Genomic DNA, 22571 nt, shown 5'->3' with positions numbered 1-22571 from the left:
AACTGAGGAATAGGCCACTTACAAATGTGTTGCCATCTTCTTATAGCCTCATCCTGTTTTGTGGGCCTCCACCATTTTCATTTTCAGAGTGCTAGGCAGCTGCTTAGAAGAACCCATGGCTTCGTTTTTTGGCACAAGGTTAGAGGAGGCTGGGTTTTTATAAACCTGGGAAATTTGCATCACCTGGCATTTCTTATCAATGATAGTGATCAAGCCATAACTCTAACAGGCTAATTAATGTCTGAAACCTTGTTCAAAGTTATCTGCGCACACAAATCTCCAAGGATGCCCACATTTTTCCATTGGCCCATTTTCCTTTTTGTATTTTTAAAACGTAAAACATTACAATATATATATTTTGCCTAAAATACAAAGGAAATGTGTCATCTTTAACTTTAGACCTCTTAGAAATCATGTAATCTTCAACTTGCTTAACCGTTCACAATACCAGTAATTTTGACCGGGGTTGCCCAAACTTTTACATGCCACTTTAACTGTATAGTGTTATAAGGGACCTAGTGCCTATAAGAATCATTCTAGCACTGTACCTGTTACTTGTACAAAATAACAATTCCTATACAAATGAGGGGGATTTGGTTTGCCCTTGGCATGGCCAAGAACTTGGTGCACCATTCCTCTACGGCCTTTTGCAATGGGGGACATGCCCTGATTCTGATGGACAGTACTCAATTCCTAGAGTGAAAGCTTTCCTGCATGTGTGTGCATGCTCACTGTCAATGTCTTTGCTGGTCGCATTCAAACACAGTTCATTGCTAGTGTATATACCAGGGCTGTGGAGTCTGTAAGCCAAACCTCCGACTCCAATTCCTCAATTTCCATGACTCCTACTCCACCAAAATGGGCTCCGACTATGACTCCATGACCCCTGCCAGGGCTGTGGAGTCAGTAAGCCAAACCTCCGACTCCTCAATTTCCATGACACTGATTCCGACTCCACCAAAATGGGCTCTGACTCCGACTCCACAGCCCTGGTGTATACAGTGGCAGACACATTCTCCTACTGGGCTCCTCTGAGCTCTTGCCACTTGTTGCACTGGTACATCCAAAAGCGTAGAGAGGAGGAGAAGGTGGAGAAGTGAGTGATTTCATGGATCACCAAATAGATGACTATCATCACTGCCATCAATAATAACATTTTAGCCGTTAATATAAAAAAGCACAACCTTATATTCATGTGTTGAATTTGAAACCGCCTATATATATTGTAAGATTGCTCTTACTGAGTGTATTGGGGGACACTCGCTTGGCACGGGATTCAAGCACACGGGGACAGTTTTTCCGCTTAAACACAGTCTATGCGGTTTATTAAAGTGTCATAAACCGGGTTATGCACAGTTCATTATGTACATCTCATGAAACACAACAGGCACCAACTGGTGATTTAAACTTGCAGCTTTAACTTACACTTCATTTACGGCTTTGACTCACGGACACTAAACATGCTGGACCTCTCACTTCGCCCAGTTACCATGGGTGTCCGTACGCCGTACAGTTCACCAACGTCCCAAGTCACATACAGCACATATGACACTGGGTCGCGGTCTCTAAACACGCTGAACCTCACTCCGTTCAGTTGCCGTGGGAGACCACACAGTTCATAGAACATCACAAGCACCAACAGTCTGTATAGTACCTGACGGGAGCTCCTGCTCCACCTGCTGACTCCTTGTCAGTCCACTCCTCTGGGTAAGCTGCCTCACAGGGATCACCAACTTGCCTGGTCGGCACACATTAGTCAGTCCAGACCCACCGAAGGACTGTAGCTTCCCCACACAGTAGCTATCACTGGCTCTGCAGATCCCGGTCCTCACCTCGTGCTATTCAGGGATCCGGTCCTACTCCCAGGACCTCCCAACACCCAGGTTATGCAGGATCACACAGGTGGCCAGTCCGGGTACTATTCAGGATGTCCATCCCCAGCTGGGACCATCCAATACCCAGGCCACCAGTAGCAAAGCCCCACCATGTGCTATTCAGGATTCATACTCCCAGGAAATCCAACACACTGGAATGTGCTCTTCAAGATTCCTCCTCCCAGGAAATCCAACACATAGTTCCAGGACCTTCAGAGAGCCTGGGACCCACACCCTGGTCACATTATATACCCTGAAACCACACCCCTGCATGGGAGTGTGGATGTGTGGCTAGTTTGTCCCGCCCATCTCACACAACTAGCCTAGTAAGTCTCCCATACTAACTATACACCATTACACAAACTTGAGGGACTACAGGTCCCAGAACAACCACGTTACATCAGACTTACTACGCAGACTCCCTCTGCGACACATATCGGCCATTCACAACACTGCCAGACTCTGTTACACCACCATTATAACAACAAATATGCCTCCATGCATATCCCAAAGAGCACACACAGCGCCCCCTAGCTGCCACAGGGGTCACTGCACCACTATATATATATATATATATATATATATATATATATATATGTATATATATATATTTAAGCCCATATATATATATATATATATATATATATATATATATATATATATATATATATATATATATATATATATATATATATACATGTTCGGGACTTGTCTAAATAAAGGGGTGGGTTTTCTCAAAGAGCTGTATTTGGAGAAGTCCTATCTAATCTTATCAGCAAGACAGAAGTAAAGGTACCTTCACACTAAACGACTTTGCAACGATAACGATAGCGATCCGTGACGTTGCAGCATCCTGTATAGCGCTATCATTGTGTTTGACAGGCAGCAGCGATCAGGATCCTGCTGTGATATCGCTGGTCGTTGCTGAAAGTCCAGAACTTTATTTGGTCGTCAGATCGGCGTGTATCGTCATGTTTGACAGCAAAAGCAACGATGCCAGCAATGTTTTACAATGGTAACCAGGGTAAATATCGGGTTACTAAGCGCAGGGCCGCGGACATCAGAAGGTGAGTATGTGGGGGTTTTTTTACATTTACAATGGTAACCAGGGTAAACATCGGGTTACTAAGCGCGGCCCTGCGCTTAGTAACCCGATGTTTAACCTGGTTACCCGGGGACCGGCATCGTTGGTCGCTGGAGAGCTGTCTGTGTGACAGCTCTCCAGCGACCACACAGCGACGCTGCAGCGATCGGCATCGTTGTCGCTATCGCTGCAGCGTCGCTTAATGTGACGGTGTAACACTTGTGACTAGTTCGATCCAATTAATGATGTGAATTACAACTTGATGTAAAGAGACACTGAAGTATTTGGAAAATTATATCCGTTTTTGCGTGTTATATACGGCTATCGATATTATTGGGCACTCACAAAATTCTTTTAATTCAAGGTCTTATTTGTATTTTGGTTAATGTCCTTTCCAAATACCAATTGACTCATCAAATTTCCAAACACAAATTTTCCACTTGCTCTAAAGTATTAACTGTAAAGTAATAAAACAAGATCCTTGGAAAAGAAGTTAGGCTGCAAAAATGAATATTACTGGCACCTAGATAGAAGGATTACCTGGAAGGCAGAGCTTTCCTTTGTTCAGTTATTGTAGTCACAGGTGTGATTTGTCATCCTAGGAGTAGCAGTAGGAAAAGATATACCCATCGCAAGCCTACGAAGAAATATGATCTCAAGCACTTCATTAATTTAATAGTGAAGAAGTTATTCTGAGACATCCTGGCAGTCGCAATTATGTGAGCACAGTCCAAAAAATCATAAAAAAAGTAACATTAATGCTAACGAACATTAAGGATAGACCTTGTGTGATCCTATCCAGAGGGGATACAGTCACTAATCCGTCTCTTTGTTGGAAGATCTCTTGAGTGCAAACTCTCATCCAACATTTTGAAACTTAAGCTAGAATTAAATTGTTGCCTAACACCAAGGAGCGTTCTAGGAAAAGGCCAAATAGCCGGAATAATAATCTACTTAACAGGGAGCTGGAATTGCAATTTGCGGTGAATTTAGAAATCATCCTACACAGAAGTGATGGCGGTGCTGATCATATTATACCCTAGTGCTGTCACAAGATAGGATATGGGAGTGGTAAGAAAATATCATTGCTGGTGCTTCAGACTATGTTCATACAGTGCATTTTCTATCCAGATTTTCAGGACTGAAAATCCTTTTATTGTAGCAATATTGTCAATGGACATATAGTAAAATATCATGCAAGTGCTACAGTATAAATAGACGCCGGCTGCAAATTTGAAATCCTTTTAATTTACATTGCTCGTCATATATTTTATCTTTATAACCATTTACTTTCCTTGTACTATGACAGCACTACACAATTATCCATTGCCTTAGAATTCACTGTGTCCATTACCTCTCTACTATGAAATAACTATGTCCATTTGCTTTGGGACTGGTATTTAAGAGCATGTTGTATGGGAAATACTGATACCCTGATTCCTCTGATGTATCACTTACTGACCTGCTTTCTTCAGTTTTCATAAAATCACTGTTTTCTCTGTTGTAGATATACCAGTTCTCTCTATGCTGAGCTCTGCATAACAATACTACTGATTGGCAGCTTTCTGTGTACACTGTGCATAGGCAAAAAAAACTGCCAATCAGTGGTGGTGGGGGGTGGTACTATGCAGAGCTCATGAATATAGAAGGCTACATGGCAGATGGTTTGTTAGTCCTTCAGTGATAATCTCCTCTTTATGAAACAGTGATTTTATCAAAACTACAGCAAGTAGCCCAGTAGGTTGCACATCACTGGAATTGGGGTCTTTGCACCTACATTATGCTGCTCTCAGATTAGGCCGGCCTCACACTCAGCGTATAAAAATACGGTCCGTTTTTTACGGCCGTAATACGCCTCCAGTTTCGAAATACGGTGATCCGTAAGAACTCCGTAGGCAAGGTGTGGTCGCGTATTTTGCGCAGGTAATGTTGCGTATGTAATCCGTATGGCCACCGTAATGCGTTTTTTTCACGCAACCTGACAAAATGGACATTTAACGGTTTTGGAAGCTGAACTTGATTGCAATTACCCTCATCAATCCTATTTAAGGGCCCTACAACAGGTGGCTCCCTCCCATATGGTCATTTTGTGGTTTGACATCTGTTGGAGTGTAGTGTTAACATTTGGACCATGTCTGACCACCTGCAGTTCACCCCAACGCAGCGGGTTTTGTTTAACTGGGTCTTGTCGCGTCGGTTTGGCCACCCATACCCTGTGATTGTGGATCCGCGAAGGAGGAGCAGAAGAATGTGGGTGCATCCTCTGTTGACCCAACGCCTCACTAAAGGCTATTTTCATCGGCTATATACAGCTCTGCGTGAAAATCCTGAAAAGTTCTATCTCTACTGTCGCATGACAATCCAAACATTTGACAGATTGTTGGAGATATTGCGCCCAGGAATAACATTTCAGGACACAAGGTGCGCAAAGCCATCTCCGCCGAGGAACGTCTTCTCCTTACATTACGGTATGTATTCTACATCTTCACATACTGTATGTTGCTGTTCTTTTTTATTTTATGGGTTAGTTTCCTTTTTTTTAGACCATAATATGTGTACATTATGTCACAAGTAGATGTGATCAAGTTCCGAAAAGATAATAGTTATGCACCCTTTGGAACTTTGTATTTTTCCTGTTTTTTTTGGGTGGTTTTTAAAAAGCAAATATGATTGTGCTCATTCATGTTTTGTGTATACTCTTGAAACCTACATAATTTTTTGGGGGGTTTCTCTTTCAGATTCCTGTCCACTGGATTGTCCTTTGCGGGCCTCCACCTGGAGTTTTTGATTGGCCAATCAACAATTTCAGGCATTGTGCATTTAACCTGTCGGCAAATATGGGAGAGACTCAAGGACCTTGTGATGCCTGAGCCCAAAGAGGCTGATTGGCTCAAAATAGCCCGTGGGTTTCAGGTGAATTGTGACTTCCCAAACTGCATTGGAGCGGTGGATGGGAAACATATCAGGGTACGTAAGCCGCTGAACTCTGGCTCCCAATTCTACAACTATAAGCAGTTTTTCTCTGTAGTTCTGTTAGCTGTAGTTGACAGTAACTACAGGTTTATAATTGTAGACATTGGGGCCTATGGCCGAACTAGAGACTCTAGGGTCTTCAATTCGTCTATAATGGGTCGGCGGCTACGTGAGAACCAGTTACATCTCCCACCCCCACAACAACTCCCAGGTTCCACTGCAGAAGCAATGCCTTTTTTTTTGGTTGGTGATGAGGCGTTCCAACTGACCAGACACGTGATGAGGCCTTATCCCCGGCGCAACCTTGACCACCGTCGGAGGATATTTAATTTGCGCCTTTCTAGGGCGCAGAGACTGGTGGAGTGCGCCTTTGGTATTCTGGTGGCCAAATGGCGTGTCCTACAGACTGCCATACAGCTCAGTGAGGCTACAGTCTATGAAGTTATCAAAGCATCAGTAATTGTGCACAACTATACCCGCATACATGATTGCTTCTCAGATGGTAATGATGAACACATGTTGCGTAGTGGAATTGGGCCAACACCACATGGCCCTCCTCCACGCCGTCCCCTTTCTGGCATAAAAGTTAGGGATGTTTTGACAAATTATTTTGTGTCTCCTCAGGGTTCTACTCCCTGGCAAGATTATGCTGTTTCTCAGTTGTGATTTCCTTATTTTCTCGATTGCTTTTCCAAATATACTATTTTCAGCCCCTGAAACAGTACTGTGTGTGTTGTGTTTCCTTAATGACCATATGTTTATGTTTCTAGAATATGTGTGTGATGCAATAATGATTTGGGCACAAACATCAATTGGCTTTTTTCATCAAATTTTACTTAAATACCAAGCCTTTTTTGTTTTCCTTGATAACATATTTTTGTCATATGTTATATTTTCTTTTTGTATGGTATTTTTAAACAAGAAAACACAACAAAGTGGAACTGTTGCCCCAAAAAATAACAAACATGGTAGGCAGCTCACAAAAATAAAGAGTATGAAGCAAACACAAAAACACATTACAGATCCCTGTAAGTTGGCGGGGGAGATGGTGGCAGCTCCGGGTCCTGGTCAGGGGGCCTTTGTTGGGGCAATAGGACTTCATCCTGTGAGGATGCAGTGGCTTGTGGCCCAGAATACTGGCCTTGTCCATATTGGCCAGTTGGGTGGTGTCCATAAGCCAATGTCTCTGTGCCTCATGCTGACGGACATATTGGCTTGCATCATATCCAACACCAAAATGGCCATGTTGTCCAAACCCAGTTTGGGACCAGCCTCCATCACTGGGTCTGGAAAAGTGGCCATATTGGGATTGGGGGTTGTAGGCTGCCATTTGGTAGACTGATGGCCTTTGTATATTTGGTGGTGGAAGGGGTTGAGGTGTAGGCATACGTGGAGGAGGTGCCGCAAATCCTGATTGATCCTGCTCCTGTTGAGGGAATTGAAGGCGCAAGAGGTTGGTTTGGGAAAGCTGCCTTCGCTCCAGAAATTCAAACACCTCATAGGGGTTATTTGGAGCTGTGCTTAAATCAATCAGGATTTGCATACACCCTCTCACACGTAGCCTCACCTCACGTGGAAGGGGTCTAAGGTAACGGGCAAGGCTGCGGGCAAAGGCCTCCTCTCCATCATCCGTTGCTGCCCTGGCTAAATAATTGAGGACCCCAGCGTCAACATCATGTCTTGTGGCTTGCAGCTCTCTCCTTCGGCGGGCTCTCCGTAAAGGCCCAGCTGCCTGTGGGGATGACACCAGTGGTCGTGGAGGGCTGCTGCTCTGGGCATGTTCCTCATGCCTTTCTGCATCATGTGCTGATGATGGTGGTGGTGCTGCATCTTCCTCACTTGCTGCTGCCTGCAGTGATGATGATGCTGATGGCTCCTCAAGGATGGATGCTGAAGATTGAAAAGATGGGCCTGCCACCTCTTCATCCACACTTACTGGATCGATCACAGCCTCCGATTCCGACCCGGTCTCCCTCTCTGTGAGGTTAGACTGTGTTCTGGTAATAAAAGGCAAAAAAAAAATAAATTATTTGGGCCATTGTTTAATTACACATCTGTGAGCTATATGAGCCAAAAAAACATACACACAACCTCAGATCAGCACAACATCTCCTTCTCTACTCCAGTCTTATCTCAGATTCACACAAGAATATACCAGATTTTTCTTGTGGATCTCCCCAAAAGTTAACAACACTATCACAACACATCATAATGTCGCATACCATTTCAAGCTCCAACAAAACCATCAAGACCCACCTCTTCAAACAATCGCAGGACATGCATTAACAACCCATCCAACAAACCACTGCATGAACATCTAGAATCTCGCCTACTACATTCTCACCCATCCCTTGTAGTAGGTAGTGATGCTTGGCGGCCAGGGTCCTCTCTCCTCCAAGACCCTTTTTGAATTTAGCCTTGTTTACATTCTTGTTTGCACTATATTTACACATCCTTACATGTAATTCGCAATGTAATAACCCTAACAAAAAATAAGTACTAAGATTGCTTATGACTAAAAATGTGTTGAGAAGTTATTACTTACTTCCTAAGATTCATACTGACATCCAAAAATGATAGACGGTCATAGTAGATATATTTCCGCTTCTTGAGTGGGGCTGATGACCCACTTCTTGACCGCTGCTGTCTTTCACGCCGGTATTGGTCCCGGATGCTGCGCCATCGTGTCATGACATCATCCACTGCAATTACATGGTCCCAAATATTGTTCAATATCATTCTGAACATAGCTTATTACAGTTGTCTGTGATATATTCTTCTTAGTTTTAATATTTTTTGTTCTTGCACCATTATTTCCATGGTGCTGCAGATGTTAAAGGGGTTACATGCAGTGGTCTATATATCGGTCACAGTTGGCAACTTTACAGTCACAGACTGGTACAGAGGGGAGAGAACCCTGTTCTTGCAAACATACATTAGGTAATATTTGGAATGTGAAATAAAAATGCCTTCTGCAATAATTAGCCTAATGTGACAATTTATGAAAAATAAAGACAAGGGGCAACACCCCTCTGGACGAGGTATGAGTCCAATGAAATATTTAGCATCACAAAATCAAGATTACCTATGTACATAAACACTTGGGCATGTTAATCAGCTTTTGGAATTGGCAAAAATGGCCATAAATGACATAGATATATGAAAATGAGTGGTCAAGTAATCATGTAGGGAAAGCATCTTGTCAAGTAAAATTTTGGTAATACATGAGTGTACTTACATAGACTTGTCTGCTCCGCACGTGGCCGTTGGGCATAATCAGGGAATAGAAGACCACAGATTGCCCTCCAAGCTGCCTCTTTCCTGGCCCGGTTTGAGTAGTTGGGATCCCGCTGGTCCCATATTTCTGGCCTTTCTTGGACCAGGATGAGGAGCATGTCAACATTAATTATCCTGGCCATGATGCATTCCACTCTGTGGAGGCGACCAACAGACTTCCGGGATGTCTGTGTGTCTTTTTCAGCTAATTAGCATGTCTGGGATTCAGGTTTGAGGGCTTGGCTCAATTCCTTGCACCTGGCGATGTCTGGAGATGTCTGGCGTATTTCTCGCAAGTCACACTGCTGGTCCGTGTGTAATCCGTATTTTTCTCGCCCCCATAGACTTTCATTGGCGATATTTTTGCGCAATACGGTGACAAACGCAGCATGCTGCGATTTTGTACGGCCGTAGAAGACCGTATAATACGGATCAGTAAATTACGGCTGATAGGAGCTGGCCCATAGAGAATCATTGGGCTGTGTGTTATGCGTTTTTTACGGATGTATTTTCTGCGCTCATACGTCCGTAAAACTCGCCAGTGTGAGGCCGGCCTTAGACTGCAAAAACATAGTGACAGATTTCCCTATAGGAAATCAGCAGTGCAAGGCTTAGCATTGAGTACATGAAATCCAAATTAGAAAACTCACTGTTCTGTAGATGGCACCTCAAAGACTTACGTTAAATGCTGGCTTTGTCAAGGAATAGATTGCTTGAAGAAGCTGCCAGATCTCTAATCCCCTTTGGTGCAACCAAATGCAAATTAATGCTTGGATGCATTCTGCACGTCTCTGTATGTTGGGGATCCACTATTTGTGATCTCTCTTGCACTGCTCTGGTTTTTCAGTTATCTCTTATGGCTCTTGCACTGGTTAAAATCTGCATTATATTGTAGAGTCACGTGTTACATTGCTATAATGATGGCGCTTGCCACCATTTGGGTGATTCTGTGACCTTCTTGTAAAGTGCCCAAGCGAGGAAGTTGTGGGCAAACTGTGGCTTCCACTCACTCTGGCACTCTACAGACAACACTTGTCCCTGTCTCAGTGTGCTGCTATGTGTGGAGTGCATCACTCATACTTTGGGCCTTCGGGCGTCCATTGGCTCCAGCTTTTACTCTTCCTCAGCAGCAATCAATTCAGGGGAGACAAGATTTGTAAAAACAGTCCAACTTTTACTTAATGAATGTCAGTCTTTACAAGCAGGCACACAGGATAAGGCCGAATAAGTTGTCGTCTTTCCCACAGGTACACAACTTCAGCCCTGGTTCTTGATATGGGTAGAGTGCCCATCTTGCTACCTTCTCTAGCACTAGGGATTCTTACCCAGCACTAGCAGTGTACCCAGATTGCAACCTTCCGCCCCATGTAGTCTGAGTCCATCTTTCCCTATAACTTCACAGGCTGAATGCGCCCAAAGGCCCGACGTCCATCTCGAGGTTCCCCAGGCTGGTAGGAAAGGTTTTCTTGGCAACCCACTGCCCCAAGTATTAGCCCCACTTTGTCCCTATCTGCCCAATGCGTGAGACTGCTGCTGCCACTTCACACTACTGTCCCTCAACCAGGGCCAGACTGGGACTAAAATTCAGCCCTGGCATTTGAAGTTACACAGGCCCACTTGTCACATGGTGACTGTATAATATCTTTGAACACTTGTAGGTTACAAGAAGTGAGGGGAGTGTAACACGACTATATAACATATAATCACAGCTGTATCCAGCATTACAGCTCGGTCCTATTTATTGCTTTTAGTTGCAGTACCAAGAAAAGCCGCTACTTTACCTACATAACTGGATCTCGTAGATAATGAAGGGATAAGACGACCAAAGGCTATAGAACCACATTCTGATGCTCCATAAACTTTGCCTACAGCCACTTTTGGTTCCGCTGCGCAGCACGAGACCCGGTGACTCTGAAGAGCGGTGACATCAGTAACGTCATCGCTCATCAAATATTCCGGGTCTTGCGCTGAGCTCGGCGACTGTGAAGAGCGGTATTGTTACTACCGTCACCGCTCTTCAGAGTCCCTGGGTCTCGCCAGGTCTGGGCTAGTAGTGGGGGTGTCTGATAGACACTTCTCCATTACTTAAACCAGGGATTGATAGCAGCTGACATCAACTCTGAAAATCATTACACATACCAGAATTAAATGCTTTGGCGGCTGGTAAAAGCAGTAGAGTTAGTGCTATTCCCAGGCGCTGAGTGCTAACAACTGTCATCATCCTTGCCTCATCTCCCTGCAAAGCATTTCTGTTGTATTTACATGCGCTGATCTCAGGCCGCTAAACAAGTGTGACCGACAATACTGAAGTCATCCGCTCGTTTCCCGGCCTCTTTACACCAACTGAGAAAGAATGAAGGGAACAGAACAATCACAATTACATCAATCTGTCCGCATACAGTATCATGTTATCAGCAGCACACATCTACAGTTTACACCGGCGATGTGCTGCTGAGAACAAGGATTTCTGCTCCCACATAAACAATCCAATCACTCGATGAATAGGCAGCATTTTGCTTGTTTAGTATAATACACCCCATAGTCCTCCATATATTATAATGTTCACCTCAGTCCTCCATATAGTATAATATTCCTCAGTCCTCCATATAGTATAATACACTCCTCAGTCCTCCATATAGTATAATACACTCCTCAGTGCTCCATATAGTATAATGTACTGCCACAGTCCTCCAAATAGTATAATACACTCCTCATAGTGTTCCATATAGTATAATGCACCGCCATTGTCATCCATGTAGTACAATTCACTTCCCACAGTATAATGCACCCCATAGTTCTCCATATAGTATAATGTATTCCGCATAGTCCTCGATACAGTATAATGCAGCCCACATATAGTATAATGATGCCACTCCAGAGTATAATGCAGCCACCCGACAGAATATATTGTAGCCCCCTGAATATAATGTAACCCCCCAGAGAATATAATGCAGCCCCTTCATATGGTATAATGCAGCCCCTACATATATATGGTAGCCCCCTCAAAGAGCATAATGCAGCCCCCCATAGAATATAATGTAGCCCCTCCATAGAATACAATGCAGTCCTTCTCATATAGTATAATGCAGCTCCCCATAGAATATAATGTAGCCCCCTCATAGAGTATGATGCAGTCACCCCTCATAGAATATAATACAGCCCCCATAGAATATAATGTAGCCCCCAGAGAATGTAATACAGCCCACCATAGAATGTAGTACAGCCCCCATAGAATATAATACTGCCCCCATAGAATATAATACAGCACCCCATAGAATATAATACAGCACCCTATAGAGTATAATACAGCCCACCTCCCCACAGAATATAATACAACCCCCCATGGAATATAATGTAGCCCCCATAGAATGTAATACAGCCCCCCCATAGAATGTAATACAGCCCCCCATAGAATGTAATACAGCCCAGCCCCCATAGAATGTAATACAGCCCAGCCCCCATAAAATGTAATACAGCACAGCCCCCATAGAATGTAATACAGCACAGCGCCCATAGAATGTAATGCCGCCAGCCCCCATAGAATGTAATGCAGCCAGCCCCCATAGAATGTAATGCAGTCAGCCCCATAGAATGTAATGCAGCCCCAACAGAATGTAATACAGCACAGCCCTCATAGAATGTAATGTAGCCAGACCCCATAGAATGTAATGCAGCCAGCCCCCATAGAATGTAATAAAGCCCCCCAATAGAATGTAATGCAGCCAGCCCCATAGAATGTGATGCAGCCAGCCCCCATAGAATGTAATGCAGCCAGCCCCAATAGAATGTAATGCAGCACAGCCCCCATAGAATGTAATACAGCCAGCCCCCATAGAATGTAATGCAGCCAGCCCCCATAGAATGTAATGCACCCAGCCCCCATAGAATGTAATCCAGCCAGCCTCCATAGAATGTATTACAGCCTGACCCCATAGAATGTAATGCAGCCAGCCCCAATAGAATGTAATGCAGCCAGCCCCCATATAATGTAATGCAGCCAGCCCCCATAGAATGTAATGCAGCCAGCCCCATAGAATGTAATCCAGCCAGCCTCCATAGAATGTATTACAGCCTGACCCCATAGAATGTAATGCAGCACAGCCCCCATAGAATGTAATAAATCCCCCCATAGAATGTAATACAGCCTGACCCCATAGAATGTAATGCAGCCAACCCCATAAAACGTAATGCAGCCTGACCCCATTGAATGTAATGCAGCACAGCCCCATAGAATGTAATGCAGCCTGACCCCATAGAATAATGCAGCACCGCCCCCATAGAATGTAATGCAGCACAGCCCCCATAGAATGTAATGCAGCCAGCCCCCATAGAATGTAATGCAGCACAGCCCCCATAGAATGTAATGCAGCCAACCCCCATAGAATGTAATGCAGCCTGACCCCATTGAATGTAATGCAGCACAGCCCCATAGAATGTAATGCAGCCTGACCCCATAGAATGTAATGCAGCACAGCCCCCATAGAATGTAATGCAGCCAGCCCCATAGAATGTAATACAACACAGCCCCCATAGAATGTAATACAGCCCCCCCATAGCCCCACAATCCAGTTATCACTCATTGCTATATTTAAAAAAAAAACAAACAAAAAAAAACACTCTCCTCACCTCTCCTCGTGCCCCGCGCTGCTCCCGGCTCCGGTCTCAGCAGCTGCAGTCTGCCCGGCCACAAAGCAGGTGCGCGATGATATGACGTCATCGTTCACCCGCAGTGTCAGAGGCAGAGCGGGGAATGATGGGAGAGGGATCGACAGCGGACGCTCTCTCATCCATCATTGCATTCAACTGTACCGGTATAGTTGAATGCGGGGCGGGTGGGCGATTGGTGGAGGGGGGGTGTCGGTGCTGGGGGGGGAGTCGGCCCTGGCACCGCTGATAGCGGCAGCAGCCCACTCCTGGCACCAGCCCTTCTGGCATTTGCCAGAAGTGCCCGATGGCCAGTCCGGCCCTGCCCTCAACTGTCTGACACTTCCTGAACCTGACAACAACACTCAGTTCCCCCTCCCAAACTGGGCCAGCCATTACAGTTAACCCTGCCTAGGCTAGACTGCAGCCCCAGTGAGTGTTAACCTTCTATAACATGCATACATATAAAATACATTTAACCCTTAGAGTGTCAAGGAGCAGATCAACAGCTCCACCACTCCTACATTTTCATGGTCAGAGCCAAGAGCTATCTATACATTGGGTGTATTTTTAATTGCTATTTACAGTGATACAATATGACTTAGTTCTTCTGTACTTCATATATATATATATACAGTATATATGCTGTTCATTTTAGTTGGTCATAGCCACGAGCTATACAGAGAATATAAGTATATTATATGTGCATGTAAACTTAGGTGGCCCTATTATTCTGCTAACACCTAAGAACAGAGATTAGGACCACTTGTCACATAGACAGCTGTAGTTTATGTAATCCATAAACAGGGTATTGGATGATAATCTATGGAGAAAGAGTACTTCTTTAAAGAATATCAATGGATGGTTAAAACTAAGAGGATTATTTCTGTGCAGCTAGCCAATACTAGCCAATCAGAGGCATTTCCAGGATCAGATCTTTCCAGGGACAACAATTTTCTTTTTTGTTATTTTTGTGAAAATTAGGTACATCTGGTGACTATGCAGTGCCAATATATGAAAATCATTAATAGGAAAAAAATGTGTGCCTGAAGAATAAAATATTTCTGGAAAAAACATCTCTGTGCTTCAGTGCTACTAATAGATTGCACATCTACCGTATGTATGCTCTGTAAATAGATCTCTCACTTTCTATAGAACAAAATATGAGCTGTGATATGATATTGGTAAAAAAAATCTCAAGAATTTATCACAAAACCCATTATATGCACTTTGGGTCTGTTCGCTTGGCATCACTTTGGATGTCAGTAAATAAAAATGTCATGCTAGGACTTTGGTAAAGAAATAATTAGGCACCAGCATCTGGAAAACATTGTTTGGTTATACCATTGTTTTACTAATGTTTCATTAGCCAAACTTGTATTGCTTCATCAGAAGGAATTTGCATCCTTCAACTTCATGTCTTGTCCAATTATTCTAATCACCATTATTACTTCCAGTAAATCCCTTGCTATCTAGCATCCTAGTCGACCACATTTTTTCTGCTTCTGAACTCCAGCCAGTCAGTCAGTAATCGTACTACCAGATGGTTGGATTTTTTGCTAGATTTTTTTTAGCATAGGTATTTCTCCTCAGTCCCAAGAGGAACAGCCTGAACAGCTGAGATTTGAAAACTTGTTCAGTAACCTAAGAAAGTATTGCTGACCTAACACCTTCACACCATCCAGCGTTGCCGGCCTTCAGCTTTCCACTTATTTTGGTATTCAATAGTCACTGTACTATTTCTGCTGTGAAGCAGCATGCTATACCTGTGCATCAAACATCTTGAACTTCAAAACTTTTCTCTCTACATCAAAAAGAAAGAAATGTATAGTTGGGTGATATTTTTGCTCTATTATATTATATTTGCTATCGTTAATTTTTCACAAAAATAAATAATACTATAGAAAGTGTGAATCTTTTTTGAAGTTGGCAATAAACAAGAATTCTCATTCGAAATCCATACAAAAAGTAAGGGAGAACATGAAAAGACCAATCATAGAATGTTAGAGATGGAAGGGACCTCGAGGATCATCGTGTTCACCCCCTGCTCAATGCAGGATTCACTAACCCACCTCAGACAGATGTCCTCCAGCCTCTGTTTGAAGACTTCCATTGAAGGAGAACTCACCACCTCTCATGCCAACCTGTTCCACTCATTGATCATCCTCACTGTCAAAAAGCTTTATCTAATATCTAATCATTGCTTCTAGTCTTTCCATGTGCAAATGAGAATAAGGATGATCCTTCTATGTAGCAGATCTTACAGGCAAAGGATAATATCTGTATGTAGCTCTTTAACACTAGAAGTCCCAGAGAGGGGTCATTTAACACTTCTACCTTTGGAACCCAGAGACGGTTCGAATGACCTGAAGGATTTTAGCTAACATCCTCTAATCACCGTCTTTTGTTCTGTAATTAAGGCCATTACTGTCGCACCACAGGAGGTTGTTGTTTTCCATTGAGTTTAGCCATTTAGTTTCTAGTAAAGGTACCTTCACATTAAGCGACGCTGCAGCGATAGCGACAACGATGCCGATCGCTGCAGCGTCGCTGTTTGATCGCTGGAGAGCTGTCACACAAACCGCTCTCCAGCGACCAACGATGCCGAGGTCCCCGGGTAACCAGGGTAAACATCGGGTTGCTAAGCGCAGGGCCGCGCTTAGTAACCCGATGTTTACCCTGGTTACCAGCGTAAAATGTAAAAAAAACAAACAGTACATACTTACATTTGCGTCCCCCGGCGTCCGCTTCCTGCACTGACTGAGCGCCGGCCCTAACAGCAGAGCGGTGACGTCACCGCTGTGCTGTACTTTCACTTTCACTTTACGGCGCTCAGTCAGTGTGGGAAGCGGACGCCGGGGGATGCGAAGGTGAGTATGTACTGTTTGTTTTTTTTACATTTTACACTGGTAACCAGGGTAAACATCGGGTTACTAAGTGCGGCCCTGCGCTTAGTAACCCGATGTTTACCCTGGTTACCAGTGTAAAACATCGCTGGTATCGTTGCTTTTGGTGTCAAACACGACGATACACGGCGATCGGACGACCAAATAAAGTTCTGAACTTTGTTCAACGACCAGCGACATCAGGATCCTGATCGCTGCTGCCTGTCACACTCAATGATATCGCTAGCCAGGACGCTGCAACGTCACGGATCGCTAGCGATATCGTTTAGTGTGAAGGTACCTTTAGTTCTATTCAGTTTATTGTATTTGATAATATAAAGACTATACATATTGTATTTAGTTTAGTTTTATTTGAGCAAAAAAGCACTGAAACAAAAGGGTATGTTCACACGTTCCTGATTTCAATCCTTTTTTTTGAGGACTAAAACCGCAGCTCTTGGCAGAAAACGCAGGTGCGTTTTTGGTGCGTTTTTGATGCGTTTTTTGATGCGGTTTTTTATGCAGTTTTCTCTGCAGATTGTCTGTGTTTGACACAAATAAAGCTTTAACTGCAGTGGGGAGAAGAAAAAAAAGAAATGATGTCATTTCCTTGTCCAACCCTTTTCTTCTTCCATCCTCCATTTTGGGACTAAACACCAAAATGAGTTGGACGTGTTTTGAATGACAGCGCTCCGCAGAGTGCTGAGCGTAGGCCAGATCACAGCTCGCGGATCCAGCTCTATCCAGCTATTTAAGTCTACGTTCCCATTTGCGGTCTGCGCCGCAGCGTCGGGCGCCGCAGCGTCGCCGCATGCGTCATGCGCCCCTATATTTAACATGGGGGCGCATGGACATGCGTCGCACTTGCGTTTTGCGCCGCATGCGTCACTGCAGCGCACGCATCCGGGCGCAGAGGACGCAGCAAGTTGCATTTTTGCTGCGTCCAAAATCAATCAAAAAAAGGACGCATGCGGCGCAAAACGCAGCGTTGTGCATGCATTTTGCTGCATTTTTGTTTGCGTTGTGTGTTGCGGCGCCGACGCTGCGGCGCACAACGCAAATGTGAACATAGCCTAAGTGCCACGTATTTCAGTGCCACGTATTTCAGTGCCACGTATTTCAGTGCCACGTATCACGTATTTAAGTGCCACGTATTTCAGTGCCACGTATTTCAGTGCCACGTATTTAACTGCCACGTATTTCAGTGCCACGTATCACGTATTTAAGTGCCACGTATTTAAGTGCCACGTATCACGTATTTAAGTGCCACGTATCACGTATTTAAGTGCCACGTATCACGTATTTCAGTGCCACGTATCACGTATTTAAGTGCCACGTATTTAAGTGCCACATATCACGTATTTCAGTGCCACGTATCACGTATTTCAGTGCCACGTATCACGTATTTAAGTGCCACGTATCACGTATTTCAGTGCCACGTATTTAAGTGCCACGTATCACGTGCCACGTATCACTTGCCACGTATCACGTATTTCAGTGCCACGTATTTAAGTGCCACGTATCACGTATTTCAGTGCCACGTATTTAAGTGCCACGTATCACGTATTTAAGTGCCACGTATCACGTGCCACGTATCACGTGCCACGTATCACGTGCCATGTATCACACATATATATAACGTATAACACACTGACAGGAGCCATAGTTCCTGTTGGTGTGTCACTGCGCATGCGCGAGCGAGTTTACCGGCGGTCATTGACCCCGGCACTCTCGCTTAACGGCAGTGCTGCGTGGGAAAGTTCAACGCAGCTGTACTGCTGTTAACCGAGACGCCGGAGCCATTGAACTCCGGAACAGTACGCGATACACTGCTAGGAGCTTCGCTCCTGGCAGTGTATCGCCGGAGAGCAGCCGATCGGCGTGGGACACTCGTTTTATGGATTCTGCGGACAGGGAGTATGGATTTGATTTTTTATTTTGGGATTTTATCTAGGGGATCGAGGGCTTCGCCTACCAGTGTGCTGTTGGTGAGTATATACTCTATGTTATGTGTTGTATGTACTGTACTGTGTGTCATGTATGTGTATTGTGTGTAGGTGTTTTGTGTAACTTTACAATTGTGCTAAGTCGCCGGACACAGGGACAACTCTCCCATCCTAATACCGGCGACTTAGCACAATGGTGGCACTAGCGTCGCATGGGGACACACACACGCATACACACACACACGCATACACACACACACACACACACACACACATACCAAATCAATCAAACGGCCGACACTATCCCCATGCGACGGTACGCCTCCATGTCTCTCCGCCCAAGCACTTCCGCCCGCGCACTTCCGGCCGCTTCCCCGCACTTCCTGCTGCAGCGGTTCTGCACCACAAACCGCAATAAAACCCGCAGATATATTTTTGATCTGCGGGTTTTACTGCGGGTTTGACCTCACAATGGAGGTCTATGGGTGCAGAACCGCTGCAGTTCTGCACAAAGAAGTGACATGCTCCTTCTTTTTTCCCGCAGCTATTCAGCGCGGCTTTTTTTGGAAATTCAGGATCGTGTGCACAGTGGTTCCCGTTTTCCATAGGGTACATTGTACTGTACCCTGCATGGAAAAAAGCTGCGGAACCGCAGCGGCAAAACCGCTGCGGTTCCGCGGTAAAAAACGCACTGTGTGAACATGGCCTTAATAATTTTTTATATATTTTAAATAGAGAATTAGAAATTTTAGAGCAAGGTACAGCTGTGAGTAATGACCAGAAGCATTTGTGTCTAAGGCCTCAAGCACACTAGCGAAAAAAAATTGCGTGAAAATCGCACATGAGGACTGAAATTTCAGTGTGAAAAATATACAAAAGAACAACAGTTATTTGTTTCCATGCTTTTTATTTTTGTTATAAAAAAAATAAAAAAATACAAGGAATAAAACAATTCCACACATATTTACAATAGGCTGCAGTGGGGGGCTGCGTGTGTGTGTGTGAGTGGCATGTCCTTCTTGTGTGACTAGCATTTCATCACTCACTCAACAGTCTGTCTGCACTGTCGGAACATACCTGGCACTGCCTGGGTATGTCCCTGGTACATTTGCCACACGTGTATTTGTAGCAGTCAACACATCTCTCAGTTGCACAATTGTTCGTGCATCGATGGTTGACCTGACACTTCACCCTTTTGCCAGGGCTGGGTGTGGAAGGTTGTTGCCGAAGGAGTTTCTCCTTGCGTGCCTTCTTTTCAGTCACATGAGAGCCACCTAACTCTTTTGCAAGCTCAACCAGGAAGTCCACCCGTCTCTCCTGCACCCCAGTGCATGCCTGATAAAGAACATGAGCATTGAGTGCTGCCATGTCAATCATGTTGTAGAACACGGCGACTGGCCATCTCCGTGTTCCTGCATGCACGCTGTACTCCCGCACCATTTGGTCCATTACATCCACATCGCACTTTGTGTGGTTGTATTGTGTGACCGTGTTTGGCTTCCTTTTCTTGGTATCCTCAGTCTCAACCACGCTGTGCATGCTGCTGAGAATATAGACGGCCTTCTTTCGTTTGGGTGCATACACTGTCAGTGTGGCACCAGTGGTTGAAAACACCAGAGTGGTGAATTCAGTGAGGTCCATCTGTCTAGCGGATTGAGGAATTTCCCGGCGACTCTTGTTGACTGTGCCGAGGATAGTGGTTTCCCGCCTAAGCAGTCGTTGTGCAAGTGACAATGATGTAAAGAAATTGTCCATGGTTACAGTTCTGCCCTTGTCCATGAATGGAAAAAAATAGGTGAAGCAGTCACCTATTTATCCTCCACAGCACAAAAGGCTGCATGGAAATTTGCTAAAGGTACCGTCACACTAAGCAATGTCGCCAGCGATCTGTGACGTTGCAGCGTCCTAGGGAGCGATATCGCTGTATTTGACACGCAGCAGCGATCAGAATCCCGCTGTGAAATTGCTGGTCGCTGCTAGAAGGTCTGCACATTATTTGGTCGCTAGGTCGCCGTGTATCGCCGTGTTTGACAGCAAAAGCAACCATACCAGCGATATTTTACACTGGTAACCAGGGTAAACATCGGGTTACTAAGCGCAGGGCCGCGCTTAGTAACCCGATGTTTACCCTGGTTACCAGCGTAAAATGTAAAAAAAAACAAACACTACATACTCACATGCTTCCCCCGGCGTCCGCTTCCCACACTGACTGAGCGCCGCAAATTGAAAGTGAAAGCACAGCACAGCGGTGACGTCACCGCTGTGCCCTGCTACTGCCGGCGCTCAGTCATTACAGGAAGCGGACGCCGGGGGACGCATGTAAGTATGTACTTACATTTTACGCTGGTAACCAGGGTAAACATCGGGTTACTAAGCGCGGCCCTGCGCTTAGCAACCCGATGTTTACCCTGGTTACCCGGGGACCTCGGCATCGTTGGTCGCTGGAGAGCGGTCTGTGTGACAGCTCTCCAGCGACCACACAGCGACGCTGCAGCGATCGGCATCGCTGTCGCTATCGCTGCAGCGTCGCTTAGTGTGACGGTACCTTAAGGTGTTAGCAACCTTATGCATATCCCCTGCACAACAATGCAGCTGGGGGATGGGCAGACACTCAGGAGCAGCTTACATTCTTTTGTTTACACTCTCTTACAAGACATTTGTTGAGGTGGATCAACACAATTGCCCCCTGCAGATTCCTCAGGCAATGGCTACATTTACAAATGAAAGGATGCCAATTGGAGCCATCAGAGTTTGTCAGTTTGGACTAAAGGTACCTTCACACTAAGCGACTTTGCAGCGAGAATGACGACGATCCGTGACGTTGCAGCGTCCTGGATAGCGATCTCGTTGTGTTTGACACGCAGCAGCGATCTGGATCCCGCTGTGATATCGCTGGTCGGAGCTAGAAGTCCAGAACTTTATTTCGTCGCTGATCACCCGCTGTCATCGCTGGATCGGTGTGTGTGACACCGATCCAGCGATGTGTTCACTTGTAACCAGGGTAAATATCGGGTTACTAAGCGCAGGGCCGCGCTTAGTAACTCGATATTTACCCTGGTTACCATTGTAAAAGTAAAAAAAAAACACAGTACATACTCACCTTCTGATGTCTGTCACGTCCCCAGCTGGCGGCTTCCCTGCACTGAATGTGTCAGCGCCGGCCGTCCGTAAAGCAGAGCACAGCGGTGACGTCACCGCTGTGCTCTGCTTTACGGCCGGCCGGCGCTGACACATTCAGTGCAGGGAAGCCGCCGGCGGGGGACGTGACAGACATCAGAAGGTGAGTATGTAGTGTTTTTTTTTAACTTTTACAATGGTAACCAGGGTAAATATCGGGTTACTAAGCGCGGCCCTGCACTTAGTAACCCGATGTTTACCCTGGTTACCCGGGTGCTGCAGGGGGACTTCGGCATCGTTGAAGACAGTTTCAACGATGCCGAAGTCGTTCCCCTGATCGTTGGTCGCTGGAGAGAGCTGTCTGTGTGACAGCTCCCCAGCGACCTAAACAGCGATGCTGCAGCGATCGGCTCGTTGTCTATATCGCTGCAGCGTCGCTGAGTGTGACGGTACTTTAAGGGTCATTTGACCCTCTTTGAGGACTTCTTGGGGGAGCTCGAAATTTCTGGGACTTCTAGTGTTAACTGTCGGCCTCTATACACATTAGACTACAGTCAGATGGCCAACAAACTTATGTGTATGTGGACCCTTCCATGGATGATGTTGGAAGAGAAGAAACAGGCTTCAGGAATTTCAGTATCTGATCTCCCTTCCATCACCCACTCGAGAGAAGCTCTAATGAGGAAGTCTGGCAATGACTCTCAATGAAAACACAGGAGTGCTCAGCAGAAACAAGCGTTCTTCTTTATGGGAGAGATAGGTTAGGTGGACA

General features: G+C 45.2%; 2 protein-coding genes across 3 annotated transcripts in view; one reads left to right on the top strand and one right to left on the bottom strand.

The window, feature by feature from the left end:
- Positions 1-22571, top strand: part of FBXL7 (F-box and leucine rich repeat protein 7) — a 372139-nt gene that overhangs the window by 187659 nt on the left and 161909 nt on the right. The window lies entirely within an intron of this gene.
- Positions 1019-9071, bottom strand: LOC143782104 (uncharacterized). The gene is made up of 3 exons (XM_077269218.1): positions 8477-9071; positions 7069-7928; positions 1019-1137 (listed from the first exon to the last, which is right to left on the bottom strand). The coding sequence occupies exons 1-3, from the start codon at positions 8677-8679 to the stop codon at positions 1019-1021; spliced, it is 1182 nt and encodes a 393-aa protein (XP_077125333.1). The 5' UTR covers positions 8680-9071.

This window comes from Ranitomeya variabilis, chromosome 6, assembly GCF_051348905.1.
Source record: "Ranitomeya variabilis isolate aRanVar5 chromosome 6, aRanVar5.hap1, whole genome shotgun sequence".
Lineage (NCBI taxonomy): Eukaryota > Metazoa > Chordata > Amphibia > Anura > Dendrobatidae > Ranitomeya > Ranitomeya variabilis.
Note: the sequence above shows the minus strand (reverse complement) of the source record. Positions and strands in the feature narration are given on the sequence as shown.